This window comes from Uranotaenia lowii, unplaced genomic scaffold (assembly GCF_029784155.1).
Source record: "Uranotaenia lowii strain MFRU-FL unplaced genomic scaffold, ASM2978415v1 HiC_scaffold_267, whole genome shotgun sequence".
In the NCBI taxonomy this organism is placed as follows: Eukaryota; Metazoa; Arthropoda; class Insecta; order Diptera; family Culicidae; genus Uranotaenia; species Uranotaenia lowii.
In genome coordinates this window covers 1-25312 of record NW_026598165.1, presented here as the reverse complement: position 1 = coordinate 25312, position 25312 = coordinate 1, and the positions used below count along the sequence as shown (strand labels likewise).

At 34.6% G+C, this 25312-nt stretch overlaps 3 protein-coding genes across 5 annotated transcripts; 1 reads left to right on the top strand and 2 right to left on the bottom strand.

Annotated features, from left to right (window-relative positions):
* Positions 1-159: 159 nt before the first annotated feature.
* LOC129759770 (uncharacterized) lies at positions 160-22532 on the bottom strand. Of its 3 annotated transcripts, none has more exons than XM_055757290.1 (5): positions 22254-22532; positions 21774-21894; positions 20978-21438; positions 20459-20905; positions 160-607 (listed from the first exon to the last, which is right to left on the bottom strand). In XM_055757290.1, the coding sequence occupies exons 2-5, from the start codon at positions 21888-21890 to the stop codon at positions 559-561; spliced, it is 1074 nt and encodes a 357-aa protein (XP_055613265.1). In that variant the 5' UTR covers positions 21891-21894; positions 22254-22532; the 3' UTR covers positions 160-558. The 3 variants fall into 3 exon arrangements, with proteins under 3 accessions (XP_055613265.1, XP_055613267.1, XP_055613266.1); XM_055757291.1 differs by lacking the exon at positions 160-607 and adding an exon at positions 1832-1880; XM_055757292.1 differs by lacking the exon at positions 21774-21894 and having other exon boundaries at positions 162-607; positions 22254-22531.
* Positions 9146-11290, top strand: LOC129759769 (putative Dol-P-Glc:Glc(2)Man(9)GlcNAc(2)-PP-Dol alpha-1,2-glucosyltransferase). Its single transcript, XM_055757289.1, has 3 exons — positions 9146-9595; positions 9872-10351; positions 10413-11290. Exons 1-3 carry the CDS (start codon positions 9425-9427, stop codon positions 11184-11186), a joined length of 1425 nt encoding a protein of 474 aa, XP_055613264.1. The 5' UTR covers positions 9146-9424; the 3' UTR covers positions 11187-11290.
* LOC129759767 (cytochrome P450 4d1-like) lies at positions 18125-19708 on the bottom strand. The gene has a single exon (XM_055757287.1). It carries the CDS (start codon positions 19656-19658, stop codon positions 18132-18134), a length of 1527 nt encoding a protein of 508 aa, XP_055613262.1. The 5' UTR covers positions 19659-19708; the 3' UTR covers positions 18125-18131.
* Positions 22533-25312: the final 2780 nt, after the last annotated feature.

Below are 25312 nucleotides of genomic sequence, written 5' to 3'. Positions count from 1 at the left end.
AGTCATATATCATTACACTTCTCTGTAACTTTATTTTTAAGATCAAGGAATGTCGGTTTTTTGGACATGTTTGATGAAATATTCACTCACTCCCTAGATACTTTCCGTTGTTCCTGTGAAAATTTGATAATTCTTGACTTTCTGTTTTTATTCAACATTTCAAAATAAATGTATCTGCAATTTTTTTCGAAGCGTTCTCCAATGGCATCGGTGTGGAAGTCGACGTTTATAACCAGAATATGTTTTTATGCTGATGATCATAGTTTTGTCTCGCTTATTCACATCAAGATAGAATGTTTTCATAAAAAATCTACAAGTCACCCAATTGAACATCATAGCTTGTGGGGTATCGTTCGCCACCTATATTTAAGCGGTTTAATGTACACTCATGAATTAAAAAAACATTCCCTTCCTTCAAGTGTTCTTATGTGAAACGAAGCCTTCGATTTTATCGAATGCGATAGAGACGTAGACGCTTAATTTTTTCTCCTGTGGTCGGGTCGATCCCGTCCTGTATTTTCAACAATTGGAATTTCAACAGGATCTCAGCAAAATAGCTCAGGGAAACAACTGTCGAATTGCCCTGTACATTTGAAGTTGGTTTATCCTGTGTAAGTAGTGTAGGGATGAGATGAAGAATATACAGAAAATAAATCAAATTTAATTAGAAATAAAATAAAATAATAGTTGTATTCGGCAACACTGTAGATGAATAAAATAAAATAAATTTCTATGACAACATTTGCTATTTTGGCAGCACTTGACAAACAAACAAAACAAAGTCAGTCATTGATCTATTCTTAGGAGCGACAGACGTGTTTAAGTGAATCTCTGAATTGAGATTCGTAAAATCACGACAAGTAGTTTTAAAATTTTCCTATAGGTTCGAGACCTTTTTTTACAAAATTTACATGGAAATTAAAATTTTGAAAATTTGTGAAAAAAACGTTTACAAATAAAACAATTTGTAAATTTAAAAAAAAACCCGATTTAATACGCTTAACAGTGGATTGGAGCCTTTCTTACACAGTGTCAATTATCTTTGGATACTTATGCACGATGATAGATTCCGTATTCCTAAATCATTTGAAAATTACTTTTAAAAAAAATCCGAAATCAATATAAAAAAACGATACTCTGTACGTTGTTTTGGAGGGCAAGCGAACTTGTATTGAAAGAGTTCATTTAAACAATTAAATTATGTCATTTAAACACATGTTGAATTGGTGTCGTGGTAGCGCTTGGAACTCTCGCGCTGCTGTCACAGGTTCGAGTATTACTATTTTTAGTGTTTTTTACAACTGGATAAATTAAACCCACTACAATATTGATGGCTGGCAGTGGTGCGAAATCTAGGATGACACCTTACTACACCCTAAATAATTAGCACGTAGGGGCTACGTGAAAAACTACATAATTTCTATTCAATTGATTTTCATCTAGATGCTACGAAATCAATATGTAAACGTGTCCCTATAAGAATTTGTGCTTCATGGAACGCACCTACATTTCACGTGAATTTTTAGTGCCACGGGGAATGTTTTTATTATCGGAATGAAAATAAGGGGGTTTTTCTTCTTATTTTTCAAGATGATTAAAAAAACGAAATTTTGTTATAAATAATCTCTATTTTTACACTCTTTGCACAATATATCACGAACACTACACTTTTTAAGCACAAAAAACACTTTTATTTTTGGACATCCTGAAAAAAATTAAAAGTATATGCATTAATATAAAAAGTATTATTTGAATAAAATATATTTTACCTTGTCCGTTGTTCCGTGAATGGTTTTCCGTTGATCATCTTATTCGGAAAGTCCCACCAAAGAACGAGAGATCACTATCAGTTCCAACGAGCACCGCATCCAGAGCCATTGCTATCAGAAAAATGAAAAAAAAACAAAAATTAGCTGATTACAATTAAGGAGATTATTATCACTTACCAAAACGACAATTCCAAAACAAATGAATATCTGATCAAATTCTCCTTGCTAACATGTTTAGCCGATGACAACAGACACAACGGCTTCAAAAAAATTCACCACAGCAGCTAAAAAAGTAAGCTGAAGGACCACAATTTCATTTTCTAATATGAATTTACCACCACACGCTGGAGAAAAATGTACAAAACGGATTTGAAATCATCGAGTTAGGCTTTACGTGAAATTCATGAGTCAGTTATGTGGAAGTAAAGTAGTTGCTATCGGGGCGTCCTTGCTACACTGAAGTTACTACAAAATTCACGTAGAATCGATATGATGCATCAAAATCTTAGATTACGTGAAAAATCCCGTAGAAATAATTTCTAAATTATGTTGGGTGTATAAAAATGGTTCAGATTAAGAGGATGGTGATACACGGAAAATAATAAAAAGGTAAAACTTACCGAGATAGCGAGGTGAACGCTCGTGAAAGCCAAAAAGGTAACTTCTATCTCTTCGAGGTGAAACTCACCTCACAGCGAGGTAAAATTTACCTGAATAGAGGTTGGAAAAAAGGTACAATTCACTAAGAAAAAAGGTGAATCCAAAAAAGGTAAATCTTACCTCGTAGCGAAGTGAAGTTCCTGAATTGAGCTGAATAAAAAAGTATAATTAATCTAGAAAAAAGGTAAACTTACCTCGTAGCGAGGTGAAGTTGATCTGGATTGAGCTAAACAAAACGGTATCGCGAAAAAAAGTTACTTTTGCCGAACACGTTTTTTGGAGTTAAGCTGTTTTGACGTTCAGGAAGGAAGTTTTGCTTCGTGTCCAATATGTGAATATCGGAACAGAATGGTAAGTGTTTTCCTAGATATCATTTAGTTGTGCTGGTTCTCGTCATAATACTTTCTTTTGTTTCAGATCGGTCCACAGAGCTCAAGGTGTATTCTACGTCATCCTCCAAATATCATTCTGAAAAAGCCGGACCTGACCGGATTAGAATGGATAAGGGCAAGAATATGTTAACGCAATGCAGGGGGATTAGGTAAAAGTCCCTATTTCAAATAAATATTAATTTTTGAAAATGACACGAATGCCACGAAGATGGTCAACTGTTTTTTTTAAGGGATTTTAACTCCACAAGAGGCATTCGTCCCCAATGATGGTAAAGTGTCACTAATAAAACTTAATAATGAAATTAATTTTTGAATGAATTTTGTTTTTGTTTTTATTGAAGAAACCAATCAGACCAACTTGCAATTACCTTCCTGTATTATCCTTGAGGTGTCTGAAATTATGATAGACACTGTATCGCTATAATTGTAAATCAATTACATCGCATTGATTGCGACCCGAGTTCTAACACAGAATACGAATAAATAGACGATCAGTCTTATCGAAGCCGTGAGTGATAACGGAGTCAATGTCGAACAGCGTGTTTTACTTATCTTAGAAAACTCCTTATTATTAAGATATAAAAGTTGATAAAGTAAGAATATTACACTTCCAAATAAGTGAATAGGAAAATGGTATTATTTACTATTTTGCTAGGTGAATGCGAAAAAGGTAAAATTTACCTCGAAAGAGGGGTGGAAAAATCACTTCGCAAAAAGGTAAATTTTACCTTTTTTTTATTTTCCGTATATGATTAACAGCTCATTGATTTGATTCTAAAATCTGAATTAAATCTGATTTTAAAATTCAAATTTTGAATGAAAAATCTTAGTCTAAATTTTGAAAAAAAAAATCTATATTTGAATTATTCATCTGTCTTCTTAATTTGAAGCTGAATCTGAATCTGCGATTGGGCTTAAGGGGGTTAATATGACTTCTCAAGCCTTATTCTAATTCTGAACCCTAATTCATAGTTATTATTCTTAACATGACGCCTCAATCTGAATTTTAAATCTGAATCTGTGTTCTGCATGTGAATTTGATTTTGGAATCCTGATCTGAATTCTGAGCAGAAATTTAAAATTTAAACTAAGAGCCTAGCTAAACTGAACCTGAATCTCACATTTAATCTGAAATTATAATTTGATGACCGAATTTGAATTCCGGATCTAACTAAAATATGGATTCAGATTTGAATTCTTTGTTTTGAATCTTTTTTGAATAAATAGATCTGGGTGGAATTCAAATCTGAAATATAAACCTCAAATTCGAAACTTAAAACTAATGATTCCGAATCTGTCTCTTAAAATGTATTCTAATTATTGAACTCAGAATCTAACTTTTATATCTGAGTTCTGAATTTGCATTATAAATTCTTGTTCTCTCGCAAACCCATTTTTTCTGAAAAATCCGCAAAGTCGCTAAGAAAAAGTGTTAAACTTTTTTTTTTAAATTGCATAACCGAAGGGGCTAAATAACTTAATTTTCAGATCTTTTTCGGCTGCACCTGACACCTATTCTGAATTTGAGCTCGGAATTTAAATTCCATGTATGTATCTAAAATTAAATTCTAATTACTGAAACCTGACATCTGAAATCTAAATTCTCAATCTAAGTTTATTTCATGAATACAAATAGCTTTTGTTCTACGAAAAACAACAATTTATTCAAAACTTGCAAAACTGGCAAAGTTTAAATACCAAACAAAAATTCAAAATCTTCACGAAGTCTTGCTAAACCGAATCTAGATGTCAAAGTTTAATCTGAATTTTAAATTTGATATCTTAATCTGAATTCTTAGTGCGAACGCAGTATTAATTACCCTGAATCTGAACTCGGAATTTTTTTTTCAAAAAAATTTTTTTTGTATATTTACAAAAGGGAACAGATTTGAATTATTTGGACAGGGATAAAGTATGAAATGTAATAAAATGAACAAATAATGAAAACTGTAAAAAAAAAGACACGAATGTGAAAACACAACTGTCATTTTGGCAACGTCACGTGGTACAGGGAATTAATTTGCTGCATTTGATCGATTTCCTGAACGCTCGAAAGAGAATTCTTTTGAATTCTAGGTTCAAGCTATTGTCGCGCACGAAATTCGAATGGATATCTCCCAACACCTCAGGACTAACTATTTTCCTGTGATTCGGAGGGTCAATTTTCCCGAGCGGAAAAAAGCAATCTTAGTGTGACTAGAGTCCTGCAAAAAGATGCTCAGACATTATATCCACCTACAATCTTTCAGCTTTCTGTTATTCAAAGTTTAAAAAACATGCTTCGGAAAAAAAACTGTAGATTAGCTAAGGAAAGCTAAAAAAAAATTTCACTTAGTGTCCAAAAAAGCTGAAGTTAGAAGCTTCACTTTGCACAAAAGAATAATTCTTTTTGAAATTTTTAAAAATCATGGCCACAAACAAAGTAAAAAAGTGGTACCTTACCGTACTTTTCAATCAATGAACCGTCAAAATTATTCAAGTAACACCAGATAAATTTTGAAAAGATTTAGAAGATTATAAATTTTGTAAAAATCGGTATGGAAACAAGAGAGATATATAGATTTTAGTCAGGTCAGGAGTATCAAATTGACATTCCAGGGACTGCAAACGGTAAGGATGAGGGTTAAATAACTAAATGAATTTTGAAATAATTGTCTCGGAAAAAATTAAAATGTTGCATGTTATTTGGTCGGTTTTGAATTGGTGGCCTCTAGTACATTTAATAAAACTCAGAACTGGAGGAAATAAATTATTTAAAAAAAAGTCATTTTTGTGAAATGGTACTCACACTCTCCTACAAGTAAACGAAAATTACCGAGTTCAGTTATTATTTTAGCAGATTCCTAACAATGTGAAGTTCGTTAAACTGTCCGGTAATTTTTTATGGGCGATAAGTGACAGCTAAGATTATCTGTCAAAATTTTGACAGTTATCAACGTGACAGCTGATGTATTACCGAGCAACCCGGTAATGTTTACCGAAATGCCTGTGTTTATTACCGAAAAGCCGATAGATATGAACCGAAAAACTATAAAAGCTCGCTGCTTTATACCGAACAACCGGTAGAATTGACCGAAATACCTAAAATTATTACCGAAATACCGAAACACCGTGATTTTATTTCATCGGAAAGCAATGAGAATTTTTGGTAAATTTGATCAAGTTTATTAAAAAATTGCTATTTTTTTAAATGTAAAATTTTTATCTGTTTTCCAAATTTTGTAAACATTATAAACATTAATTTTATGAAAGATTAATCACCGTAACAATTATAAACATCGTTATTTTTTTTCAAAATTTTTTAACTAGGATGTTAATTTTTAAAGTTTAATATAATTTTTACAATTTCAAAGAACATTTAAGATATAGACGGATAAAAAGTTAAAAGAAATGAAAGAAGGTGAGAATCAGCGAGTAGGATTATATGAGGAAGCATTATCACCATTTCAAAATTTCATATTCTTGAAATGTTCTTTACATGACTTTTTCACCAATAAATTAACTATCGAACATAAAAAAGATGCTGAAATTCTTCTTATAATTTCAACCTTTTGTGAATTTTATTGCATTTTAATTTTTTTGTTCATATTGTATGCAAATTTTATTCTAAGTATATTAAATTTAAAAAAAAACTAATATTTTAATTTTATGAATATTTTTCAAAAAATTTTAATCAATACATTTGATAACTTTAGTTATTTCAAAATTTTGTTTCTTTTGTTAATTATAAAAAACTTATACGTCCTGTAGATTTTTTTTTTTAATTTTGTACATTTTACAAATTTGTCAACTTTTGTAAATTTTCAAACCGTGGTAAATATTGTTTATTTGAAAAATTACTATTTTTTTTAATTGAAATTTTGTACATTTTGAAAATTATAGTTCTTTTTTAATTTTGAAAATGCTGTTAATTTTTAATTCAGAATTTTGTAATTATAAATAAATTCTATTAGATTTGTCTATTTTGTGACCCTTTAAATTTTTCGTTACTTTCTTAAGGGGGGAGTAGGGCCTAACGGGTAAAAAAAACACCATTTTCACGAATTTTTTTTAGAGCTATCGTTCAAACAAATGTATTCAAATTTTTTGCATTATACAAAGCATTGTTAAAAGAACATTTCAAGCGTGAGTTTTCAAAAGGACGTATGTCGCAAAAGTAAACAAATTGAGTTACTGTTTGCACGGTATAGTAAATTTTATTTTCTTCTGTATGAATTAACTGTTTGTACAAAAAAAAAAATAATATGCCGTTAGCTAAAAAAATATACAAACGACCTATGTCATCTTTTCTCAGTGTTTTAGAAATTCTTCTTTACACCTCTTTTTGGTAAAACGACGCATCTGTCAAAACAAATAATATCGCACACACAGCAGATAGGATCGCAGCAAACCGTCGTATGGAAGAAAATAAATAGTAAAAAAGTGCCTGGCAGATACGTCGTGTTTACTTACATTGAATATTGCGCGTACAAATAGTTTAATTACACCTAAAACGTGATAAAATGGATTTCGATGGATTCCAGCTGCTGCTCGGTATGTTTTTTGTAATAATACCACCGAAAAAAAGCTTATGAGATTTTTCTAGACGGAGCAACAGAGCTTGAATTATCACATCAACAAGAGGCACAGCAAATTCCAACGATTGTGACGCAAACGAATGCAGACCCTGCTCTTGACGCGGCTCCCAATCAGCACGGCTCACCGCTTCAAGTTTTCTCAATGAAAACAATTTGTCCAAGCGACGAATCATAAAGGGTGTATGTAAATATTAAACTGTCACAACGACGAATCATTATGGCGTATGTGAAAAAAAAACTCAACAATACGGTGTAAAATATTTTTTTTAACAAATTCACTAGGAAACAGCAAAAAATAAAGTATGCTCAAACCTATTTAAAACATTATTGTTCTTCCTACAGCTGCCATGATAAAACTTGATTCTAGATCAAACAGCTTTAAATAGCATTTATTTATATTAACATAATTTTGTCCCTCCTTTTTCTCAGATTTTGTCTGATGTTACATACGTCCTTTTGAAAACTCACGCTTGATTTAGTAATTTCTTCGTAGAAAAATTTTGAAAAATGAGCCGGTGACGGAGCACTTTCAAGGATGCCTTTTAGAAAACAGGATTTGCGGTGGACACTGTATCTCAGCACAGAATCATCTGAAGTCAAAACATCAGAGCAAAATATTTTTAATAGATGTTTTTCTGGACCCCAACGATTTTATTTAACTTAAAAAAATTTTTATGAAATTTTTGTGGTTGTTTGAAGTAAAAATTAGGATTTTTCACGAAAAAATCCGCCATTTTTTATCTGTAAAATCTCCCCAAAAGAAAATCGTTGGGGTTTGGTTTTTTTTATGTAGAAAATATGTTCCAAATTTGAAAAGAATCGGTGAAGTAGTTTTCAAATGACGATGTCCACTGACTTTAAAAATGTGCTTTCGAGAAAAATGCGTTTGAAGTTTCTGCTCTAAAAATGATGCAGTATTAGCAGTGGTATTAGATAAGAGGAGATAAAGGCCTATAATTTCTACAGTTCTGCTTCGATTGACTTGAAAATTTGACACAACATTCTTGAAATGTTTTACAATAAAAAAATAGAAAAATTAAAATCGATTTTTTGAAAGTGTTAGACCCTACTCCCCCCTTAAGTTAATTTTAAAATTTTTGATTAATTTTGTTTTTAATTTTTTTATGGGATTTATGGGATTAAGTAAATTTTATGAATTTTGGAAGTTTAGTAAATTAAAAAATCAAATTGGGAAAATTTCTTTATTTTGTAAATTTTATAATTTTCTTTTAAATTTTATTATTATATAGTGAAAAAGTTTTATTTCAGTTTTGATATTTTGAAAATTTTGAAATTCAGTTGATTTGTTTTTTTTTTTTCAATTCTATAAGTTTCGTGAATTTTATAATTTTTTGCTTATTTCTAACTAGAAAATTTTGATGATTTTAAATTTTGTGTAATTTCCTTTTAAAGTATATTTTGTTAGTCGGTTAGTTTTTTCATGTTGCTTTGTTAATTAGAACTTTTGTGTTTTTTGTTTACTTTTCCGTCTTTTATGTGTTTGTTTTGTCTCTTTCATCTGTTTTGTCTTTTTTCATTCATATTCTGTAATGCGAGCCTAGGTCGAAGAAAGTCTGTAATTAATATTTATGGGACGTTTTACAATACATAATGCTTATTCGAAATCATTTTTATTATTATGAGCATCCCTCTACTACGCATACAAGTTGTTATCAGTAAAGTTGCACCCAACACCGTCTCGCACACAAGCTCCGGTACAAGTTGTCCAGGCGGCATTTGAAACGTAAACAAATCCTCATCATCGCAACGACGAGATCGGCATTGTATCGCCGATAGCCGAAGAGTTTAGTCCTGTTTAACTGATAAAAGTGTCCCTTGTTCATTCCCCATTCAATTGCAAATGGTGCCCTGATTTTCTATTGTTTCGATTGAAAAACATCGATGCATTTAGAGATCTGATCTCACCTGTCGCAAGGCTTAAAAATAAGCTTCACTTTTTTTGTTTGGCGATAATCGTGATAATTAAGTGAATGGTTTTCAAATAAGCTAATGCTTTTGAGGGTGAATGCATGCAATCAAAATGCATAATCAAGCTATATTCCTGGCGTTCCTGGTGGTCTACGTGGTGGTCACCATGGTCCTGTTCCACTTCGTCTATCAGGCCTCGCAACTGGTGGTCGACGAGGAGTTTCATCTGATACAAGGTGAACATTACTGCAGAGGCCGTTTTGGGGTGGTAAGTTAACTTATAACTATTGATTTTAAATTTAATTTTAAGAATTTTAATGTCCATAAAGTTTAAGAAATCTTTATGATGATTTTGTAGTTACTATTCAAAGCCACGTTTAATGCTCTTAAGCTAGACTTGAAAATTTTGATCGCAAATACCAAAATTAAAATGCTTGTTGCGAATTTTTTTAAGTTGACATCAATCTTATGTGGCAAGGAGCATTATGAATATCTTAAAAGAATTTTTTTAGTAAAATGTGTCTTAACTATCATTTTTTTCAAGTGGGACAACAAAATCACCACCTTCCCGGGACTTTACCTCGTTTCGGCCGGTTTCCTGGGACCGTATCGGCTGTGTTCGGTGTTCGCCCTTCGGATGACATCGGTCGTGGCCTCAATCGCGAATGCCTATCTGATCTTCATCATACGGAAGGTGGTTGCCATCAATCGGGGAACCGCTTATCTGATGCTGGAATCGATTTCGTTGGCCACCCTGCCCCCGTTGTACTTTTTCTCGCATCTCTACTACACCGATGTCATATCCGTAACGATGGTGCTGATGATGGTGTATCTGAATCTGCGCGCCAAATACCACTGGGCAGCGCTTTCGGCTGGGCTGGCCATCATGATGCGACAGACCAACGTGATCTGGGTCGGGTTCGTGTTGGGCTGTCAGTTAACAAATGTTACTCTGTATTACTGCCTGGAGGCTGACCGGAGACCGCAGCGTTCCAAGCAACGTGTTCGCCACTACACATTGATGGTTTGTCTAAATTCTGATAATTCAATTTGGAAGTTTCCTAATTATTTATTATTTGTTTTAGGACCTCTGGACCTGTGTGAAGATCATGATCGGTCAACCGAAAATTATCGTTGAAGTTTTTAAGCACGCATCGCTCAAGTTTCCCGGTTACGAGCTAAATCTGCTAGGATTCTTGGTGTTCTTGTTCACGAACGGATCGATCGTTGTTGGTGATCGGACGGCTCACCAGGCTGCTATACATTTGCCACAGATTCTCTACTTCACGCTGTTCTTCGCGGCCTTCAGCAGTTCGCACGTAGCGATAATGCTGCATCGGACCTTGCGGTTCATGCTAAAACGTTGGTACGTAACAATCCTATGCCTGGCAGCCATCGGAGCGATTGTCCATTACAACACGATCGTACATCCGTACATGTTGGCCGACAATCGTCACTACACGTTCTACATCTGGAACCGGTTCTACGGGCGCTACTGGTGGGCTCGATACGCCCCTGTCCCCCTCTACTATTGCCTGCTAGTCATGGTCGGATTGATGGTTTTCTCCAAATCCACCGGAACACAAATTGGGCAGCAGAGTCACATAATCGGATTCAAAATCTTCTGGATTGTGGCCCTGCTGGCTTCGGTTGGATTGCAACAGCTGATTGAGGTGCGTTACTTTATCGTCCCCTTCCTGATACTGAGACTGATTCAAAATAGCATTAAGACCAATGTGCCCCTGTTGGCGTTCGAGCTGGCGGTCAATCTGATCATCAACGCGGTTACGTTCTACATTTTCTTTACGAAAGAGATCTTTTGGACCGAGTATCATGATCCGCAGCGGATCATTTGGTGATGAACGTGAAAAAGTGTGTCCTTTATTCGTTTTTAGTTTATTGTAATGCTTACTTACTGGTTAGAAATAAAATTTCGATTCGTTTTTAGTTTATGTGAACATTATCTACGTCTCGTTTTGCCGTTTTTACTATCAACTTTTGGAGTACCTATGGGTTTTAACACAGAGAGTTCGTATTCATATCTTAAAACAGGCAGTTTTGTTGAAGGCCGTGCCGTAAGATGTTAAAGTTTTCTAGAAAAAGAGATTTTTTTCATAAAATTTGAATTCGGCAAGTTTGAAGCACCTGCAGATGGTCTGGTTGGTGGCTTTGAACTGAGCGAGAAGACGGTTGCTAATTGTTGCATTTGTGCTATGGGTTAACATAGTCGTTAGCCATTTCCCAAGACAGGCACACGTGTAACTTATCTCATGGGAATGCAGAACCAAGAAGGTGAAGTCGCTTGGAAGAATATTATGCCACTTTTGTCGAAGACAAGTCTTGAAAAAATTTCGTCTACTTTCTTGAAACAAAAAATCTTCTAGAGATTTCATAAGATGGCTGAGCAGCAAAACGTTACGAACTGACAAGCTCGTTTGGGATCCGCCATCAGACGACAACTACCCACACACCACAACAAAATGGACAATCGTCGAGCGTGCGAAAAGAAAGCGAATAAAAATCTGCCGTCGTTTTTTTATTACACATGTTTGAAGTTGAAAAACCGCTTAACTGGGCGGTAGATGGTGACATGATGGTATTCGAAGCGAAGCTGAAGAAGACTTTCTGTATTGACTGCGATTTTCCTCTAGAACCGTTCCTCTACGAAAGGTACGGCTCTGGTTACGCAAAAGTTCGTTTCAGGAACTTGTTAGCAAAATACGATAGTTGGAGGTGATAAGAATGAACAAGGAACATGTAGGACGGAAACATATGCAAACAGCGACATTGGCCCAAGTACAAGTACCTGCAGAAATAAATGTTTGTGCTTCCACTACCGTGTCTCGTCCATAAAAAGTTCAGGCGAAATTCGCTCGGGTCGAGCTCAATTTGGTAAGCCTTATAGAGGTGCTTTTCAACAGAATCTTCGATTCCAATCATCAGGAAATGTGTATAAACCAGGCACACAATTTCACCCACCATATACTTCGATGGAATTTTCTGAAGGTTGCTTTCGCTGTGAGAGTGTTTATCACCGAGCACGCACTTGCCCAGCTCGGGACGAAATTTGCACTGGATGCAACAAGCTCGGGCATAATCAGAGTGTATGTCGTTCAAAAATTGGCCCAAGTAGGCAGCTAGCTATTGAACCTCCACCTGTAAGGAAAGGTTCCGATGTTGAGAAAAAGGAAGACATCTTAAAGATAACCGATATAAGTGATCCTGATGCTTAAATAAAATTCAAAATTGATTTAATATGAAAGAAAATGGTGCATCAATAATTAACAAAAAAAATCAAAATGTTTCAATAAAAAAATGTTTTTTTATTTTAAATCAATAACAGGACTTTAATACAAGCAAGTTTGCTCAGATCAAAGACAGTGGAATTACAAAGCAAAAATTATTTCCTGTAACAAAAAAATGTCCTGTAACAAAAAGGAGCAGGACATTTACCGTAATTTTACAGGACATTTGCTGTAATAAAAAATGAATCTTCGTAAACTTTCAAGAAAAACAATTTAAAATTATAGGTTTTCTTAATTACAGGTGATTTATTTTAAAGGTTGCAGTTTTCAGTGACACATAATAGTCAAAAAAATCGGTGTATTAACGCTGAAATAGCTGGGTTACCATGCCAGTTTTTAATCGACTCGGGAGCACAAGTGAACACAGTAACGTTGGATGTTTTTGAAACACTGTGCAAAGAAGAAAAATACCTTTTTCAGCTTTAAAGCATATGCAACGGAAGGAGATATGTATAAACGTTTTGCATACATTTGAGGCCGAGTTGTACATTTCGAATGATCGTCCCAAGCTACTGGAAAAGTTCTATATTGTCAAAAAAAGAAGTCCTTGGGCAGACTACAGCTACACGATACAGTATATTACTTTTGGGTCTTCAAGTGCCAATAATTTGTTCAAAAAGTTCTGCAAGCTGCTTCGGAATTGACAATCACACTGTTTTTCCTAAGTTTAACATTCCTCCCGTTCAATTACAATATGATAAATCAAGACCTCCATGTCGTATGTGAATATTCCAATACCCATAAAACCATTGGTCGAAAAAAGACTCAACGAACTCATGTTGTCAGATATCATTGAACTAGTAACCGATGGAATGGATACATCCTTCTGCCCGTCTTTCATTGTGGTACCGAAAGGTAAAGATGATTTTCGGTTGGTGATTGATCTTCGTGGTCCTAACCAATATATTCAAAGAACACCTTTATTCTGGCTGAATTGAACGGCGCGGAATGGTTCTCTACACACTACCAAAAAAATCTGTAAAATTACATCACATATTATGTAAATAAAAAGAAGCATCATATATGACGGAATATTCAGTGCCAGTTTGAAATTACACGCCAGTAAAATTTTGCAACGTATAAAATAAAAAATGATGTAAAATTTAGCAACGTGTAAAATAAAAATGATGTAAATTATAAAATCACTGAATGTTGGAAGGAAAACTTTCCAATTGGAATTAATTTTGTTTTATTTATTGTTAATATGATTCAATACTGGAATTTTCACGTCTCTTAATAAAAATAAAACTCATCTATAATTAATATGATTCATTTTATTAAGCGGCAAAAAATTTTTTAACACACATTATATTTTATTTCTTTTATTTTTCCCGCGAAGTTCCGGATCCAATGTTGAACACCGTGGATCCGCTTCCAGAACCGCATCCCTGCTTTTCAGATATCTCCGGGAACCATCAACACCGATTAACTTACTCGCGCGCGGGGAAAATATTTTGGCGCACGACTTGACTTAACAGTTTTTGTCACATTTGTCTGGTCTTGTTCTTCACAGTTTATAATTTTACATTACATTATCACGTTCAGTGTATTGTAATATTTCATGTCGTGTAATTTTGAGAAATTTCCAATTCAGTGTTGTTGAGAATTTCGTGTGACCAAAAAAAATTGTAAAATTACATCACATATGATGTAACGAAAAAGAAGCATCACATATGATGGAATTTTCAGTGCGAGTTCAATATTACACGTCTGCAATCTTCAACAGACGTGTAAAATTTGAAAGACATGTAAAATATTAAGACGTGTAATATTTCTAGAGTTTGTTTTGATTAGGTCGTATGAACCAATATAAACAAAACTGAGTTAACTACTGCAAACGATGGACAAAGATGTATTCTATGATCAGTAAAAATTTGGTTTCATTTGATCAATGAATAATTTTAGCAAATTGATTTGAATTTAGGACGTATGATGACTTTCTAATTTTTGAGTGTAGCTTGGTTTTGCGTCGTTTTGCGCTACCGTGCATTGCCGGGATGCAAAAGGTTGCAAAATAAACAGTCCGACGAGTTGGTTTTACGACGTAATGCATTGTCGCGCAAATGCTTCGGTAAATGAGAATAAAATAAGGGAAAAGACAAATAACTGTCGGCAGGAGTGTTATTAGCGATCCTATAGTATAGTGCGACGCCGCAAATTGGTTAAATTGGCATATTGGTGAGTACAAAAAACTTCGAATTTCACTTTGTGAATATCCAGTAGTTTTTTATCATTACAGAGGCAGCAATAGTTTAAAGTTATGGATGCATCTTCACACACCTCGATCGGCAGTGGCGCCTCATTTTGTGCCGGAAATGTCTAGGTGGATTCCCAAAGGTCACATCCAGAAAGTGAAAAATCCTGGCTCCTTTGGAAGGGTAATTTTCGCGTACTAATCGAAAGGATTATTTTGTTAAGAGTATTTCTTCAATCAAATCCGAACCAATAACTGATAATTGGAGGCAATCGAATCAGTTTTTCGAATCAAACTATTCGATGGACCAAAAGACGTATGCGCCAAACGAAAAATGGATTAGGTCGTAAGTACATCTGCATTGATTAAAACTTAATTAACGTCAATTTCCAGTACGCCAGCATGTTCTGCGTCCATTTTTACGTTGACTTTCAAATTTACAGATTAACTGGACTAGTATTCATAAAATGAGAATTGAAAATGTGATTCAGAACTTTAACATCGATTTTCTCAAAACATGTCCAGTGGCTCATACGACCTAATCAAAACAAACTCTAGATTTAATTCGCACTGAAAATTCCGTCGTATGTGATGCTTCTTTTTATTTACATCATATGTGATGTAAATTTACATCAAATAATCGCGTTCCGTGTCAAGTAATATTTGTGTCATTAGAATTCAGTGCTGTAAAGGATTCAACAGTTTTTATTTTGTAAATTTACATCAATAAATCGCGTTCCATGTCATGTAATAATAAAGGTTTTCAATTTCAGTGTCGTTAAGGATTCAGATTTTCTTTCTGTGTACGATTGATTTAACGAATGCATTTTTTCACATTGAGCTACATAGAGACTCGCGACATCTTACAAATTTCTGTACGGAATTTGATATGTTCAGATTTGTTAGATTGCCGTTTGGCCTGTGCAATGCCTCGGTTATATTCCAGGAAGTTCTACAAAAAAAAATTTTACACAACTGCAAAGGATGTAAGAATTATTTGGACGACGTGCTTGTTCACGGAAAGACAAAAGAAGAGCATGATGTTAACTTAAAGTTGGTTGAAATACGTTTAAAAGAGCACAAAAAGTTTCGTAAACCCGAATCTTGCTCAGAAGTGAAAAGCTTCCTTGGATTAGTGACGTTTATTGACAAGTTTCTGTTGAAAAGAGCGGATAAAACAAAATACCTACGACGTCTAGCAAACTCAGAGCCATTTTACTGGACACAAGATGAAGAGAAAGAATTTCAATTTTTAAAGAACCTTGGGCTACTACAGCCCCTCAGGCAGGATCGAACTATTAGTGGATGCTTCAACAGTAGGCTTAGGTGCCGTCTTGATTCAATTTAATGACCAAGGAATTCCAAGAATTTTGGCCTGTGCTTCAAAGGCCTTAACAGCTTAACAGCTGAATTTCAGCTTCCGGTCTAGAAATACGCCCAGATCATTGATGTGTTCTACGCGTGCGATTGGCTCATCTCTGAGGAAGTATTTAGCGTAAGAGGCTGCCGCCTTCTTGAAAAACTGATGACTGCACATTTATGTCACATCAGTGAGCGAAGAGATTACATTGATTTTGTAGGAAATAAATATCGTCCTGGCCGTTGATGTTGTGAAAGGTTTTAGGTCTTCAGTGTGTCTTCAGTTGTGAACACGACACTCTCTCGGCCGATAAGCTATTCCGAGTCGGCATTCTCCCTCAACCGTTCTTACTACACGCACACAAATAACGGCTGAGTTGTGAGCAGTCCTCAGTCAGCAAACGACATGCATTGGGACAGGGCACGAGTCGCCCGTTTAGTTGGCAGGATATCAAGCGAAGTTTACACAGTCAGCATAGCATAGCTTTGGTCCGCCGGGGAGTGAGAGCGCATCGTTGAAGTAAATTAAGAAGATAATCGGTCCTAATCGGCTTCCCTAAGGCACACCAAAAGAAGCAGAGAATTGTTTGGAAAAAGAATCTCTCGTGCGAACTGTTAATTTACATCCAGAACCAGCCAATAAGAGTTTCACAGAAACCCAGGCGTTCCAGCTTTCCAATGGAAATACCGTGGTTGACTTTGTCGAAGGCTGCAGACAAATCGGTGTGAATAGTGTCAGTTTGAGATTTCGCAGCGAAACTTTCGTGCAAGTAAACGTCAGAAGGTTAGTTATCGTGAAGCGCTTGGGCATGAATCTGTGTTGATCGTCGGAAAAATGTTCTTACAGGACAAGACAATCCGACCCATGACCACCAATTCGAGTAGTTGGCTACAACGCATAATGCCGAGATTCTCCAGTAGTTGTTGACATCTCTCCTGTAACTTTTTTATACGCCGGAAACATGTAGGCCTCCTTACACAGTGAGGGGAAAGTACCTCTGTCAAGCGAAGCTTAGAAAACAAGCCTAACAGGAGTAATTAAAACAGGTATAGAACGTTAAGCCTCCTGATGCTAACTAGCTGCAACTATACATTTCCAAACCTGTGACCCAAGGTTCAACTATCTGGGAACGAAAATTATCTCGACTACCGGCAAAGAACCAGGTGTGTAGATGTTTGTTTGTACAGAGCGGTATTTTTAATCAACATTCTAAATTCACCTCGCCAAAAAATTACAATAATTTCTTTTGAAAACTAAAGATAGCTTCAATGATAAAATTTAAAAATCAAGTGACACTGGCCAAACGGACACAGCTCAGGTTGAGCTAGTACAAATAATAGCAGGATTTTTCGAAAAATTCAATTCCAGCACGTCGACCCTCATGACAAATAATTTTGTACAAAAGATAAAACAGTTAAACATATGAGAACATTTTGATAATGTTGCGCCCTTCAACAACCGAAAACAATGAGCTACTTGCTTTGCTTATTACAATTTATAATCAAGAATTGGGAGTTCCGAAAATTCTCAAATCCATGAAATTTACAGAGTTCCAATGGTTGGGCTTAAAATTTTTATAATTTTTTTCAGTAATGTGGAAATCTGAGATTTTGTTCAATTAAAAAAAAAAGTAAAATTGATCTCTTTAAAAACTAATAGCCGGGGATTTACAATGGGAAATCTTTATTCAGGCCAACCACTAAATGTGTCTGCTCCTTAATATTCTTAATCCCCACTTCAATGACCAATCTCAGCTAACTAGGTAGCTGTTCGGTTTAAACTCATCAACCCAACTAACCACTTAAGTATTCCCAGACACATTCCTAGAAAAAATATTTCCCATTCGACCTGAAGGATTAGTTTGACGACGGATACTTGAAATTCGAAATTTTTCATTGATTTTTACATCAAAAGTGAAGAAAATTATTTGATTTTCTCTTAGGCTTTATTTTCTCCGAACAACTTTAATAGGAATACCGTTATGCGGCCGCAAAACCAGATCGGTTTTCAACCGTATGTCCTTAAAACTATTTCCCGGCAAAATCCGATAACTGGCCAGCAGTCGAATGATGGTGATCTTCAGCTCCATCAGAGCGTACCGTTGACCGATACAGTTCCGCGAACCCACACTAAACGGAATATAATCAAACGGGCCACGCTTCGGTGCGGTTCCATTTTCGTCGAACCGTTCCGGGATGAAGCGCTCGGGATCCGGGTAGACAGCCGGATTGCGATGAACGATGTAGATCGAAACCGTCACATCGATCCCGGCCGGGACGATTGCCCCGTTGAGTTCGGTATCTTCAACAAGTTTTCGTCCGATGAAGGAAACAGGTGGCAGAAGTCTTAGAGATTCTTTCACCACCATGTCCAGGTACTTGAAGTCTTGAATGTTGGAGTAGGTTAGCGGGGCTGTTTTGCAGCTTTCTTTTCCGAGGATGGTGACGAGCTCGTCGTAGACTTTTTGTTGAATGTCTTGATGCTTGGCCAGCTGCATAATTGTGAAGGCGATTCCTGACGTGGTAGTGTCGTGTCCTTCGAACATGAATGTGTCTACTTCTTCTCGTATGTCCAAATCTGAGAGCGGGTTCCCCTCGACGGTTACGCTTAGCAGGAGATCTAGGAAGGAATGCTTTCTCTTCGCATACATATCTGCTTCGTCAATATCGAATTCCACATTCTTCAGACGCTGTTCACTTTTCAATTGTGTGCGCCTTTGGTGGATTACTGAATCAGTAAAATGGTGCAACCGCTTGATAAGCTTGCGTTGTTTCCGTGCATCCGATGTTAAGGACCAGTACAAGTTTGGAAACGAGCTCAAGACACCAAATATCCGCCTCAAAATAACTTCACTCATTTCCTTCACATCGCACACGTACTGGTTGTGAGGGTCATCCTGGGCATTGATCTTAACTCCCATGGACGTTTCGCAGATGCTATCCAGTGCATGCAACGAAATGTAGTCATAGATGTCGAACTCGTCCCCATCCAGGTGTTTCCGCAACTTTTCCACCAACACGTTCGAAGCTCGGTCGAAAACTTCGGCAAACCCTTCGAGAATTTTGAAATGAAACGTGGGCGTGATTATTTTTCGTCTTTGGAACCACTTTTCCCCGGACGAGATCAGAAGTCCCCTTCCGAGCCACTTCTCGATAAACTCGTAAATCTGGGACTTTTGAGTAGCTTTTGCCATCAGCACTTTCTCGACGCAACGTGAAGTGTTCAGAATCAGCATCATATCATTTCCGATATCCCAGGTAATCATATCGGGTCCATACTCTCCGTGAAGCTCTACCATGCGCTTGAAAATCCCAGGAATATCCGTACGGAATTCCATCAGATTTCCAATCAGCGGATGTGGTTTGGGTCCGGGAAAATTCTTCGCAAACTGCAACAGCTGCTTACGTCGGTTTAAGAACCGTCGCACAAAGATTGTGACGAAAATCAACAAGAAAATAAGTACGCTCGCCATTTCAGACCGAAGTACGCGTTTACCAAAGGTAAATCAGTGACTGTACTGGATCGAATGAGTGAGCCAGGTGCTTCTTAACCGGGGATTTAAAAATTGTTCAAGTCTCCCCGATTACAAAAGGGAAATTGATATAAAATGCATCTGTATCTCAGAAACACTTCTGTGCGCAATTTGAGGACGGTGCATTTTACCTCGCTCTGTCCCGCCGCGTCTGCTGATAAGAGCCAAAGGACTTAAGTTCGCGACCAATCAAACCGCAGATAAGCGAAAAAGCGTGTTTGTTTGAGAATCAATCTATGCGAATAATTTGGAAAACTTCCTCTCACGATGAGAAGCGGTTGACATTTCTAATAATAGTGAGTTATTGGAAAAATATGCTCCACGGTTCAATTATTTCAACCACATGCTCTTCAAGCGGAAATCTGAATCCGCTTTCATACTCTTAACAATTATAAGCTCAATAAGGGTTTACCCGCAGTATCTGGCTTTCTAGACTAACGCTTTACCGACTATGCTACAGGAGTCTGTAGTATGCCCAGTGTTTCGTTGTTCGTTTTTAAGAAAAAGATCCACTTCCACATACTTTTCAAGCCGAAATCTTACTCTACTATAATATTGTCTACGTTCAAAAGTCTAAAAAAAACACGCTTGACAATTGTCATTCAGGTCAAAAACGTTACAATGGAAGCCAAAGTTTTTTTTTTCAAATATTGCTTTCGGCTGTTTCATGATTTTTTATACAAGCAGAAGATCAAATTCAAGTTTTGTATTCAAATGAAAAAAAAAAGAATCGCTCTTACCACTCTGTCAGTTCCGTTTTGACCACCGATTGACTGTAGTCCAAGTCCACTTCAAAGGCATCACCTTCCTCTTGAAGATTGTCACTCGAAGCCCTATGGTAGGAACGCTTCCGTGCCGATGGTCCTGCCCCGGGTTCCCCACCACCACCACCACAACCACTACTATCCGACAACATATGGTAGCTACTGTCTGTTCCATTGGAGTAACCTGCATCCAAACCTCCCGGACCCAGAAAGCCTTCGTGCTTGGTTTTGATGTGAGAATTAAAGTTCCACACCTTCCAGGTGCCAGATCTATCGCGCCGAATCATGGCCGTCGAGGCGTTTTTCGGATCACAGAACGGGCACGTGACCAGCGCCATCTCGCCGATGCTGTCCATGTTGGTTTCCACTCGCAGTTTGGCAAGTTTCGCGAAGAATTCGCCGTAGTTTTGGATTTTGTAGCTTCTACAAAAAAAAAAAATAAAAGAAATTTTAATATGTAAAAAGTGCAACATATAAATTAATAAGTAGATCTACCTTTTCTCGTAATAGTCCAATATCTTAACGTAAACTTCTCGATTAACGCCTTCCATTTCGTGGTTATTTGCCACGGCTTGATGATCGAATACTGGTGGTGGGGGAGCCGGCAATTCTGCCAAAACCGGTGTTTTCCGTTCTACTCGTTCCGCTGTTCGGTAGTACCGGAAGAAGCCGTTCTGTCCAATACGGGCGGCTACCTCGAGCATCACGCTCCGTTCCCCAGTCAGAAATCGGAAGTCTTTCACCTCTGAGGGATTAATGCGGAGTAGCTGGGCCACTTCTGATTCGGATTTTACCATCCGCGCGGGAAGCCGTCGAATGTCTTCTTCGATCCGATCGATCGCTGCGTTGTCTAGCGAAGCAAGTCCGGAATGTATGAACTGAGTCAGCTCCAAAGCGGACTGAACGGTGAACGAAATGGGCCCGATAGCCTTGGACAGTTCCGCCCAGAAGTTGTTCTGTTGGTATTTTTTTTATTTCAATAATAGGTATTCGTTAAAATGTTATAAAATAGTTTCATAAATAATCAAAATAGTTTTTAATGCATTTCGGTCAGGCTTTATGTTCAAATATCTACTCTTTATCCTTGATATTAATTCGGCTACCAAATTTTGTACTTTTAAAAAGACGTGCTCCATTTTAATGGAACACAACGTCAGAAAAAGTGTACTGACTTCCTCTGTATCTGTTTTAATGCCGCATTCAGACAACCCGTATCGAAAAAACAAATTATGATTTTTTTTCAGAAAACATTGGAAAGTTGCTAAAACGACTGGACATCAGTAGTTCTTACATTTGTTTCCTGACGGCTTTTCGATTCCTGGATGTGCTGCTTCATATTTTTTCTGGAAATTTTCATCCAGCGAGTCCTTCGAGTTGTCCTACCGATATTTGACTTTCTTTTCGGCATCGCTCTAAAATTGATATTTTTCTAATTATTTTTAGTTTAAAAACTTGCTTGAAAGTGTATTGCAAAAGCGAAAACCCCTTTTTTATCTAAATCTTTAATGACTGTAGCATAATCTAGAATGGAACTAAACCCTCGAGAAGTAAAATAAATTGAGCCTATGTATGTAAGTAAGAACCGCAACAATATTATGAAATCATCCGAAAGGAATATGTGTATCTTAGAACTAGATTTATTTGAATCTTTTAACTAAATTTAAACATTAAAATAAAATTCTTCCCGTCATTGCCTTCACATATCAATTAACATGAAATGATCGCAGATTTGGTTCGGAAACAGCAAGAGCAACCTGAAAGGTTTACTTACCATTGATCCTGCTTGATTATAACTTCGTTTCGTGAAAGGGGGTATCAGGTTTATTTTGGTAACTACTAACAAAACCACGCCCGAAGTTTTAACACACGTATCTATCTAAATTTAAAACTGTTCTTGACTAAATCACCGGAACGCGAAACGCGGATCGCCGAAGAACCGTTTTGTAGTTTTTGTTTACATTTTTTTGTTGTTGTTGATCGTCATTGCATACAATAAGTCGATTGTTGTGTGCAAGTTTTCTATGGCGGTGAATAAATCTAAAGATTTATTATTAAAAACATGAAGAATGTAACAACTAAACTTTCGATAATTTTTCCAAGTAAAAATTAAATTTAAAAAAAAACTTTTACATTTAAGAAAACATGATAGAATTTATGAAAAAGAAGATATATTGTAACATGAACTTCATTTTCCATCACCCCCTAAATCATTCCCTTAAAAACGCAAGAAAACTATCATAACTTTAAAATCACAAAAATTAACACAAATTCAAAATTGTCAAAAAAACAAAATATGTAGATGACAACCGAAAATTAAAGAAATTGAAAATCCTCAAAAATTTCAGTTATAACAAAAATTACTTTTATTTTCAGGGATTTTTATCCTGATGATTCATCCCATCGGCCCAAAAACAAAAATTACGAAAAACTGCAATCAAAACAAAAATTAAAAATTTACAAAAAATACAAAATTTACATAAAACATAAAAAAACCAAATTAACTAAATATGCAAAATTGCAAAATTACTAAAATTACAAGAATTGCTAAATCTAATACTAAATTACTGAAATAATGAAATTTAAAGTCTCTTTAATTCAATAACATACAAACATACTTAAATCACAAAAACTAACACAAATAAGGTACATAACATATTTACAAAAATTACAAAAATCAAATTACAAAATAACATATATACATTACAAAAATAACAGAAATTCCAAAAAAAATTACAAAAAACGCAAATATTACAACAAATTACAATAATTACCAAAATAACAAAAATAAAAAAAAATGGAAAAAATAAAAAAAAACACAAAAATTACGAATATTACAAAAATTACAAAAATGAACATTTTTTAAAGAACACAAAAAAATTAAAAAATGTACAAAATATATCACAAATATATATCACAATATTAAAAAATTACAAAAATTAGAAAAAATACAACAATTACAAAATTACAAAACATACAAAAAATAACCAAAAAATACAAAAATCACAAAATAACACAAATTAAAAAAACTGTCAAAATTACAAAAGTTACAAAAATTACCAAAATATCAAAAATAACTAAAATTGCAAAAATTATAAAAATTACGAAAATGACAAAAATAAATAAAAAATTAAAAAAATTACAAAAATTACAATAAATACAAAAATTAAAAAAAAAATTATAATAACTATAAAAACAACAGCAATTACAAAAATTAGCCAAATTTCAAAAATAAATAAAATTACAAAAATAAATAAAAAATTGAAAAAAATTACAAAAAATACAAAAATTACAAAAATTACAAAAACTACAAAAACTACAAAACTACAAAAATTTCAAAAATTACAAAAATTACAAAAATTACAAAAATTACAAAAATTACAAAAATTACAAAAATTACAAAAATTACAAAAATTACAAAAATTACAAAAATTACAAAAATTACAAAAATTTTAAAAATTACAAAAATTACAAAAGTGACAAAAATTACAAAAATTACAAAAATTACAAAAATTACAAAAATTACAAAAATTACAAAAATTACAAAAATTACAAAAATTACAAAAATTACAAAAATCACAAAAATTACAAAAATTACAAAAATTACAAAAATTACAAAAATTACAAAAATTACAAAAATTACTAAAATTACTAAAATTTTAAAAATTACAAAAAATACAAAAATTACAAAAATCTCAATACACCTGTCATTGTCGTTGCTTTGCGTAAGCATATTTGTGTATGTGTTGTTGACTTGAATCCTTTATTTATCAAGTTTAAAAAAGTTTAAAAAAAATTACTCGCATATTTAAAAAAGCACCCGCTAATTGCATCGATGGGAAATGTTCAAAACAAAAATATGCTCATACGTTTATTATCTTAGTTTTGTCATGTTCTTTCACGTAGAAAAGGAATTTTTGATGAAACATAAATAAGTCACACAAACGAAACGAATTTGCAAATCATAGCTTGTGGGGAATCGTGGGCCACATTTTGTGGGGTCTCTTAGGCCACCTATAATTATTTTTTTTTTAAACAGTCAGAACTCGGAGAATTAATTTATTTGAAAAATTAAAAAAAAAATGCCTAATGATACTTTAAAAGTGTAGAAAACCTTTCCATTTAATGTTTTTTTTTCTTTATAATAAAGAAGTTATGAAACAAACAAAAAAGTAGCCCATGATACCCCACTCTCCTCTATATTGTATCTGTTTCATTGTCTGTAACTTTTGTCATTTCTTTCAATTTTTTTCACTTTGCTGTCTATCCTTCGTTTTTTTCTTTTTATTCACATCATATGTGATGTAAATATACATTAAATAATCGCGTTCCGTGTCAAGTAATATTCGTGCCATGAGAATTCAGTGCTGTTAAGGATTCAACTTTTTTTTTGTAAATTTACATTGATAAATCGCGTTCCACGTCATGTGATAATGAAGGTTTTCAATTTCAGTGTTGTTAAGGATTCAGATTTTTTTTCTGTGTAGTTACGTATTTTTACCTATGTCATTTTAGCCATTTTCTTGTGTTTTTTCATTATCAATTATTATATTTTTTATTGTTTGTAATTTATGTTATTTTTGTATTTTCGTCATTTTGGTAATTTTCAACATTTTGATCAATTTTGTGATTTTTGTCATTTTATTTGATTTTTTTTTTTATCTGTTTAGTCATTGTTGTCGTTTTCCTTGATTTTACTATTTTGAGACTTTTTGTTAGTTTTATTCATTTGGAAAAATGTAATCCTTCAAGCTTTGTATTTTTTCATTTATTTATTTTCTGTTATCATTTTTACTGTCTTTGTTTTTTTAAATCTTTTTTTTTTAATTTTGT

What these genes read in the sequence shown, in the direction of transcription:
- LOC129759770 (XM_055757290.1), bottom strand. Translation starts at nt 21,890, where the DNA reads ATGCCGAAAAGAAAGTCAAATATCGGTAGGACAACTCGAAGGACTCGC. An exon ending in AAAGCCGTCAGGAAACAAAT is followed by an intron (nt 21,439 to 21,773) that starts GTAAGAACTACT and finishes AAATACCAACAG; the next exon opens with AACAACTTCTGGGCGGAACT. An exon ending in AAAACGGAACTGACAGAGTG is followed by an intron (nt 608 to 20,458) that starts GTAAGAGCGATT and finishes CTACTTACACAG; the next exon opens with GATAAACCAACTTCAAATGT.
- LOC129759767 (XM_055757287.1), bottom strand. Translation starts at nt 19,658, where the DNA reads ATGGCGAGCGTACTTATTTTCTTGTTGATTTTCGTCACAATCTTTGTG.
- LOC129759769 (XM_055757289.1), top strand. Translation starts at nt 9,425, where the DNA reads ATGCATGCAATCAAAATGCATAATCAAGCTATATTCCTGGCGTTCCTG. An exon ending in GCAGAGGCCGTTTTGGGGTG is followed by an intron (nt 9,596 to 9,871) that starts GTAAGTTAACTT and finishes ATTTTTTTCAAG; the next exon opens with TGGGACAACAAAATCACCAC. An exon ending in TTCGCCACTACACATTGATG is followed by an intron (nt 10,352 to 10,412) that starts GTTTGTCTAAAT and finishes TATTTGTTTTAG; the next exon opens with GACCTCTGGACCTGTGTGAA.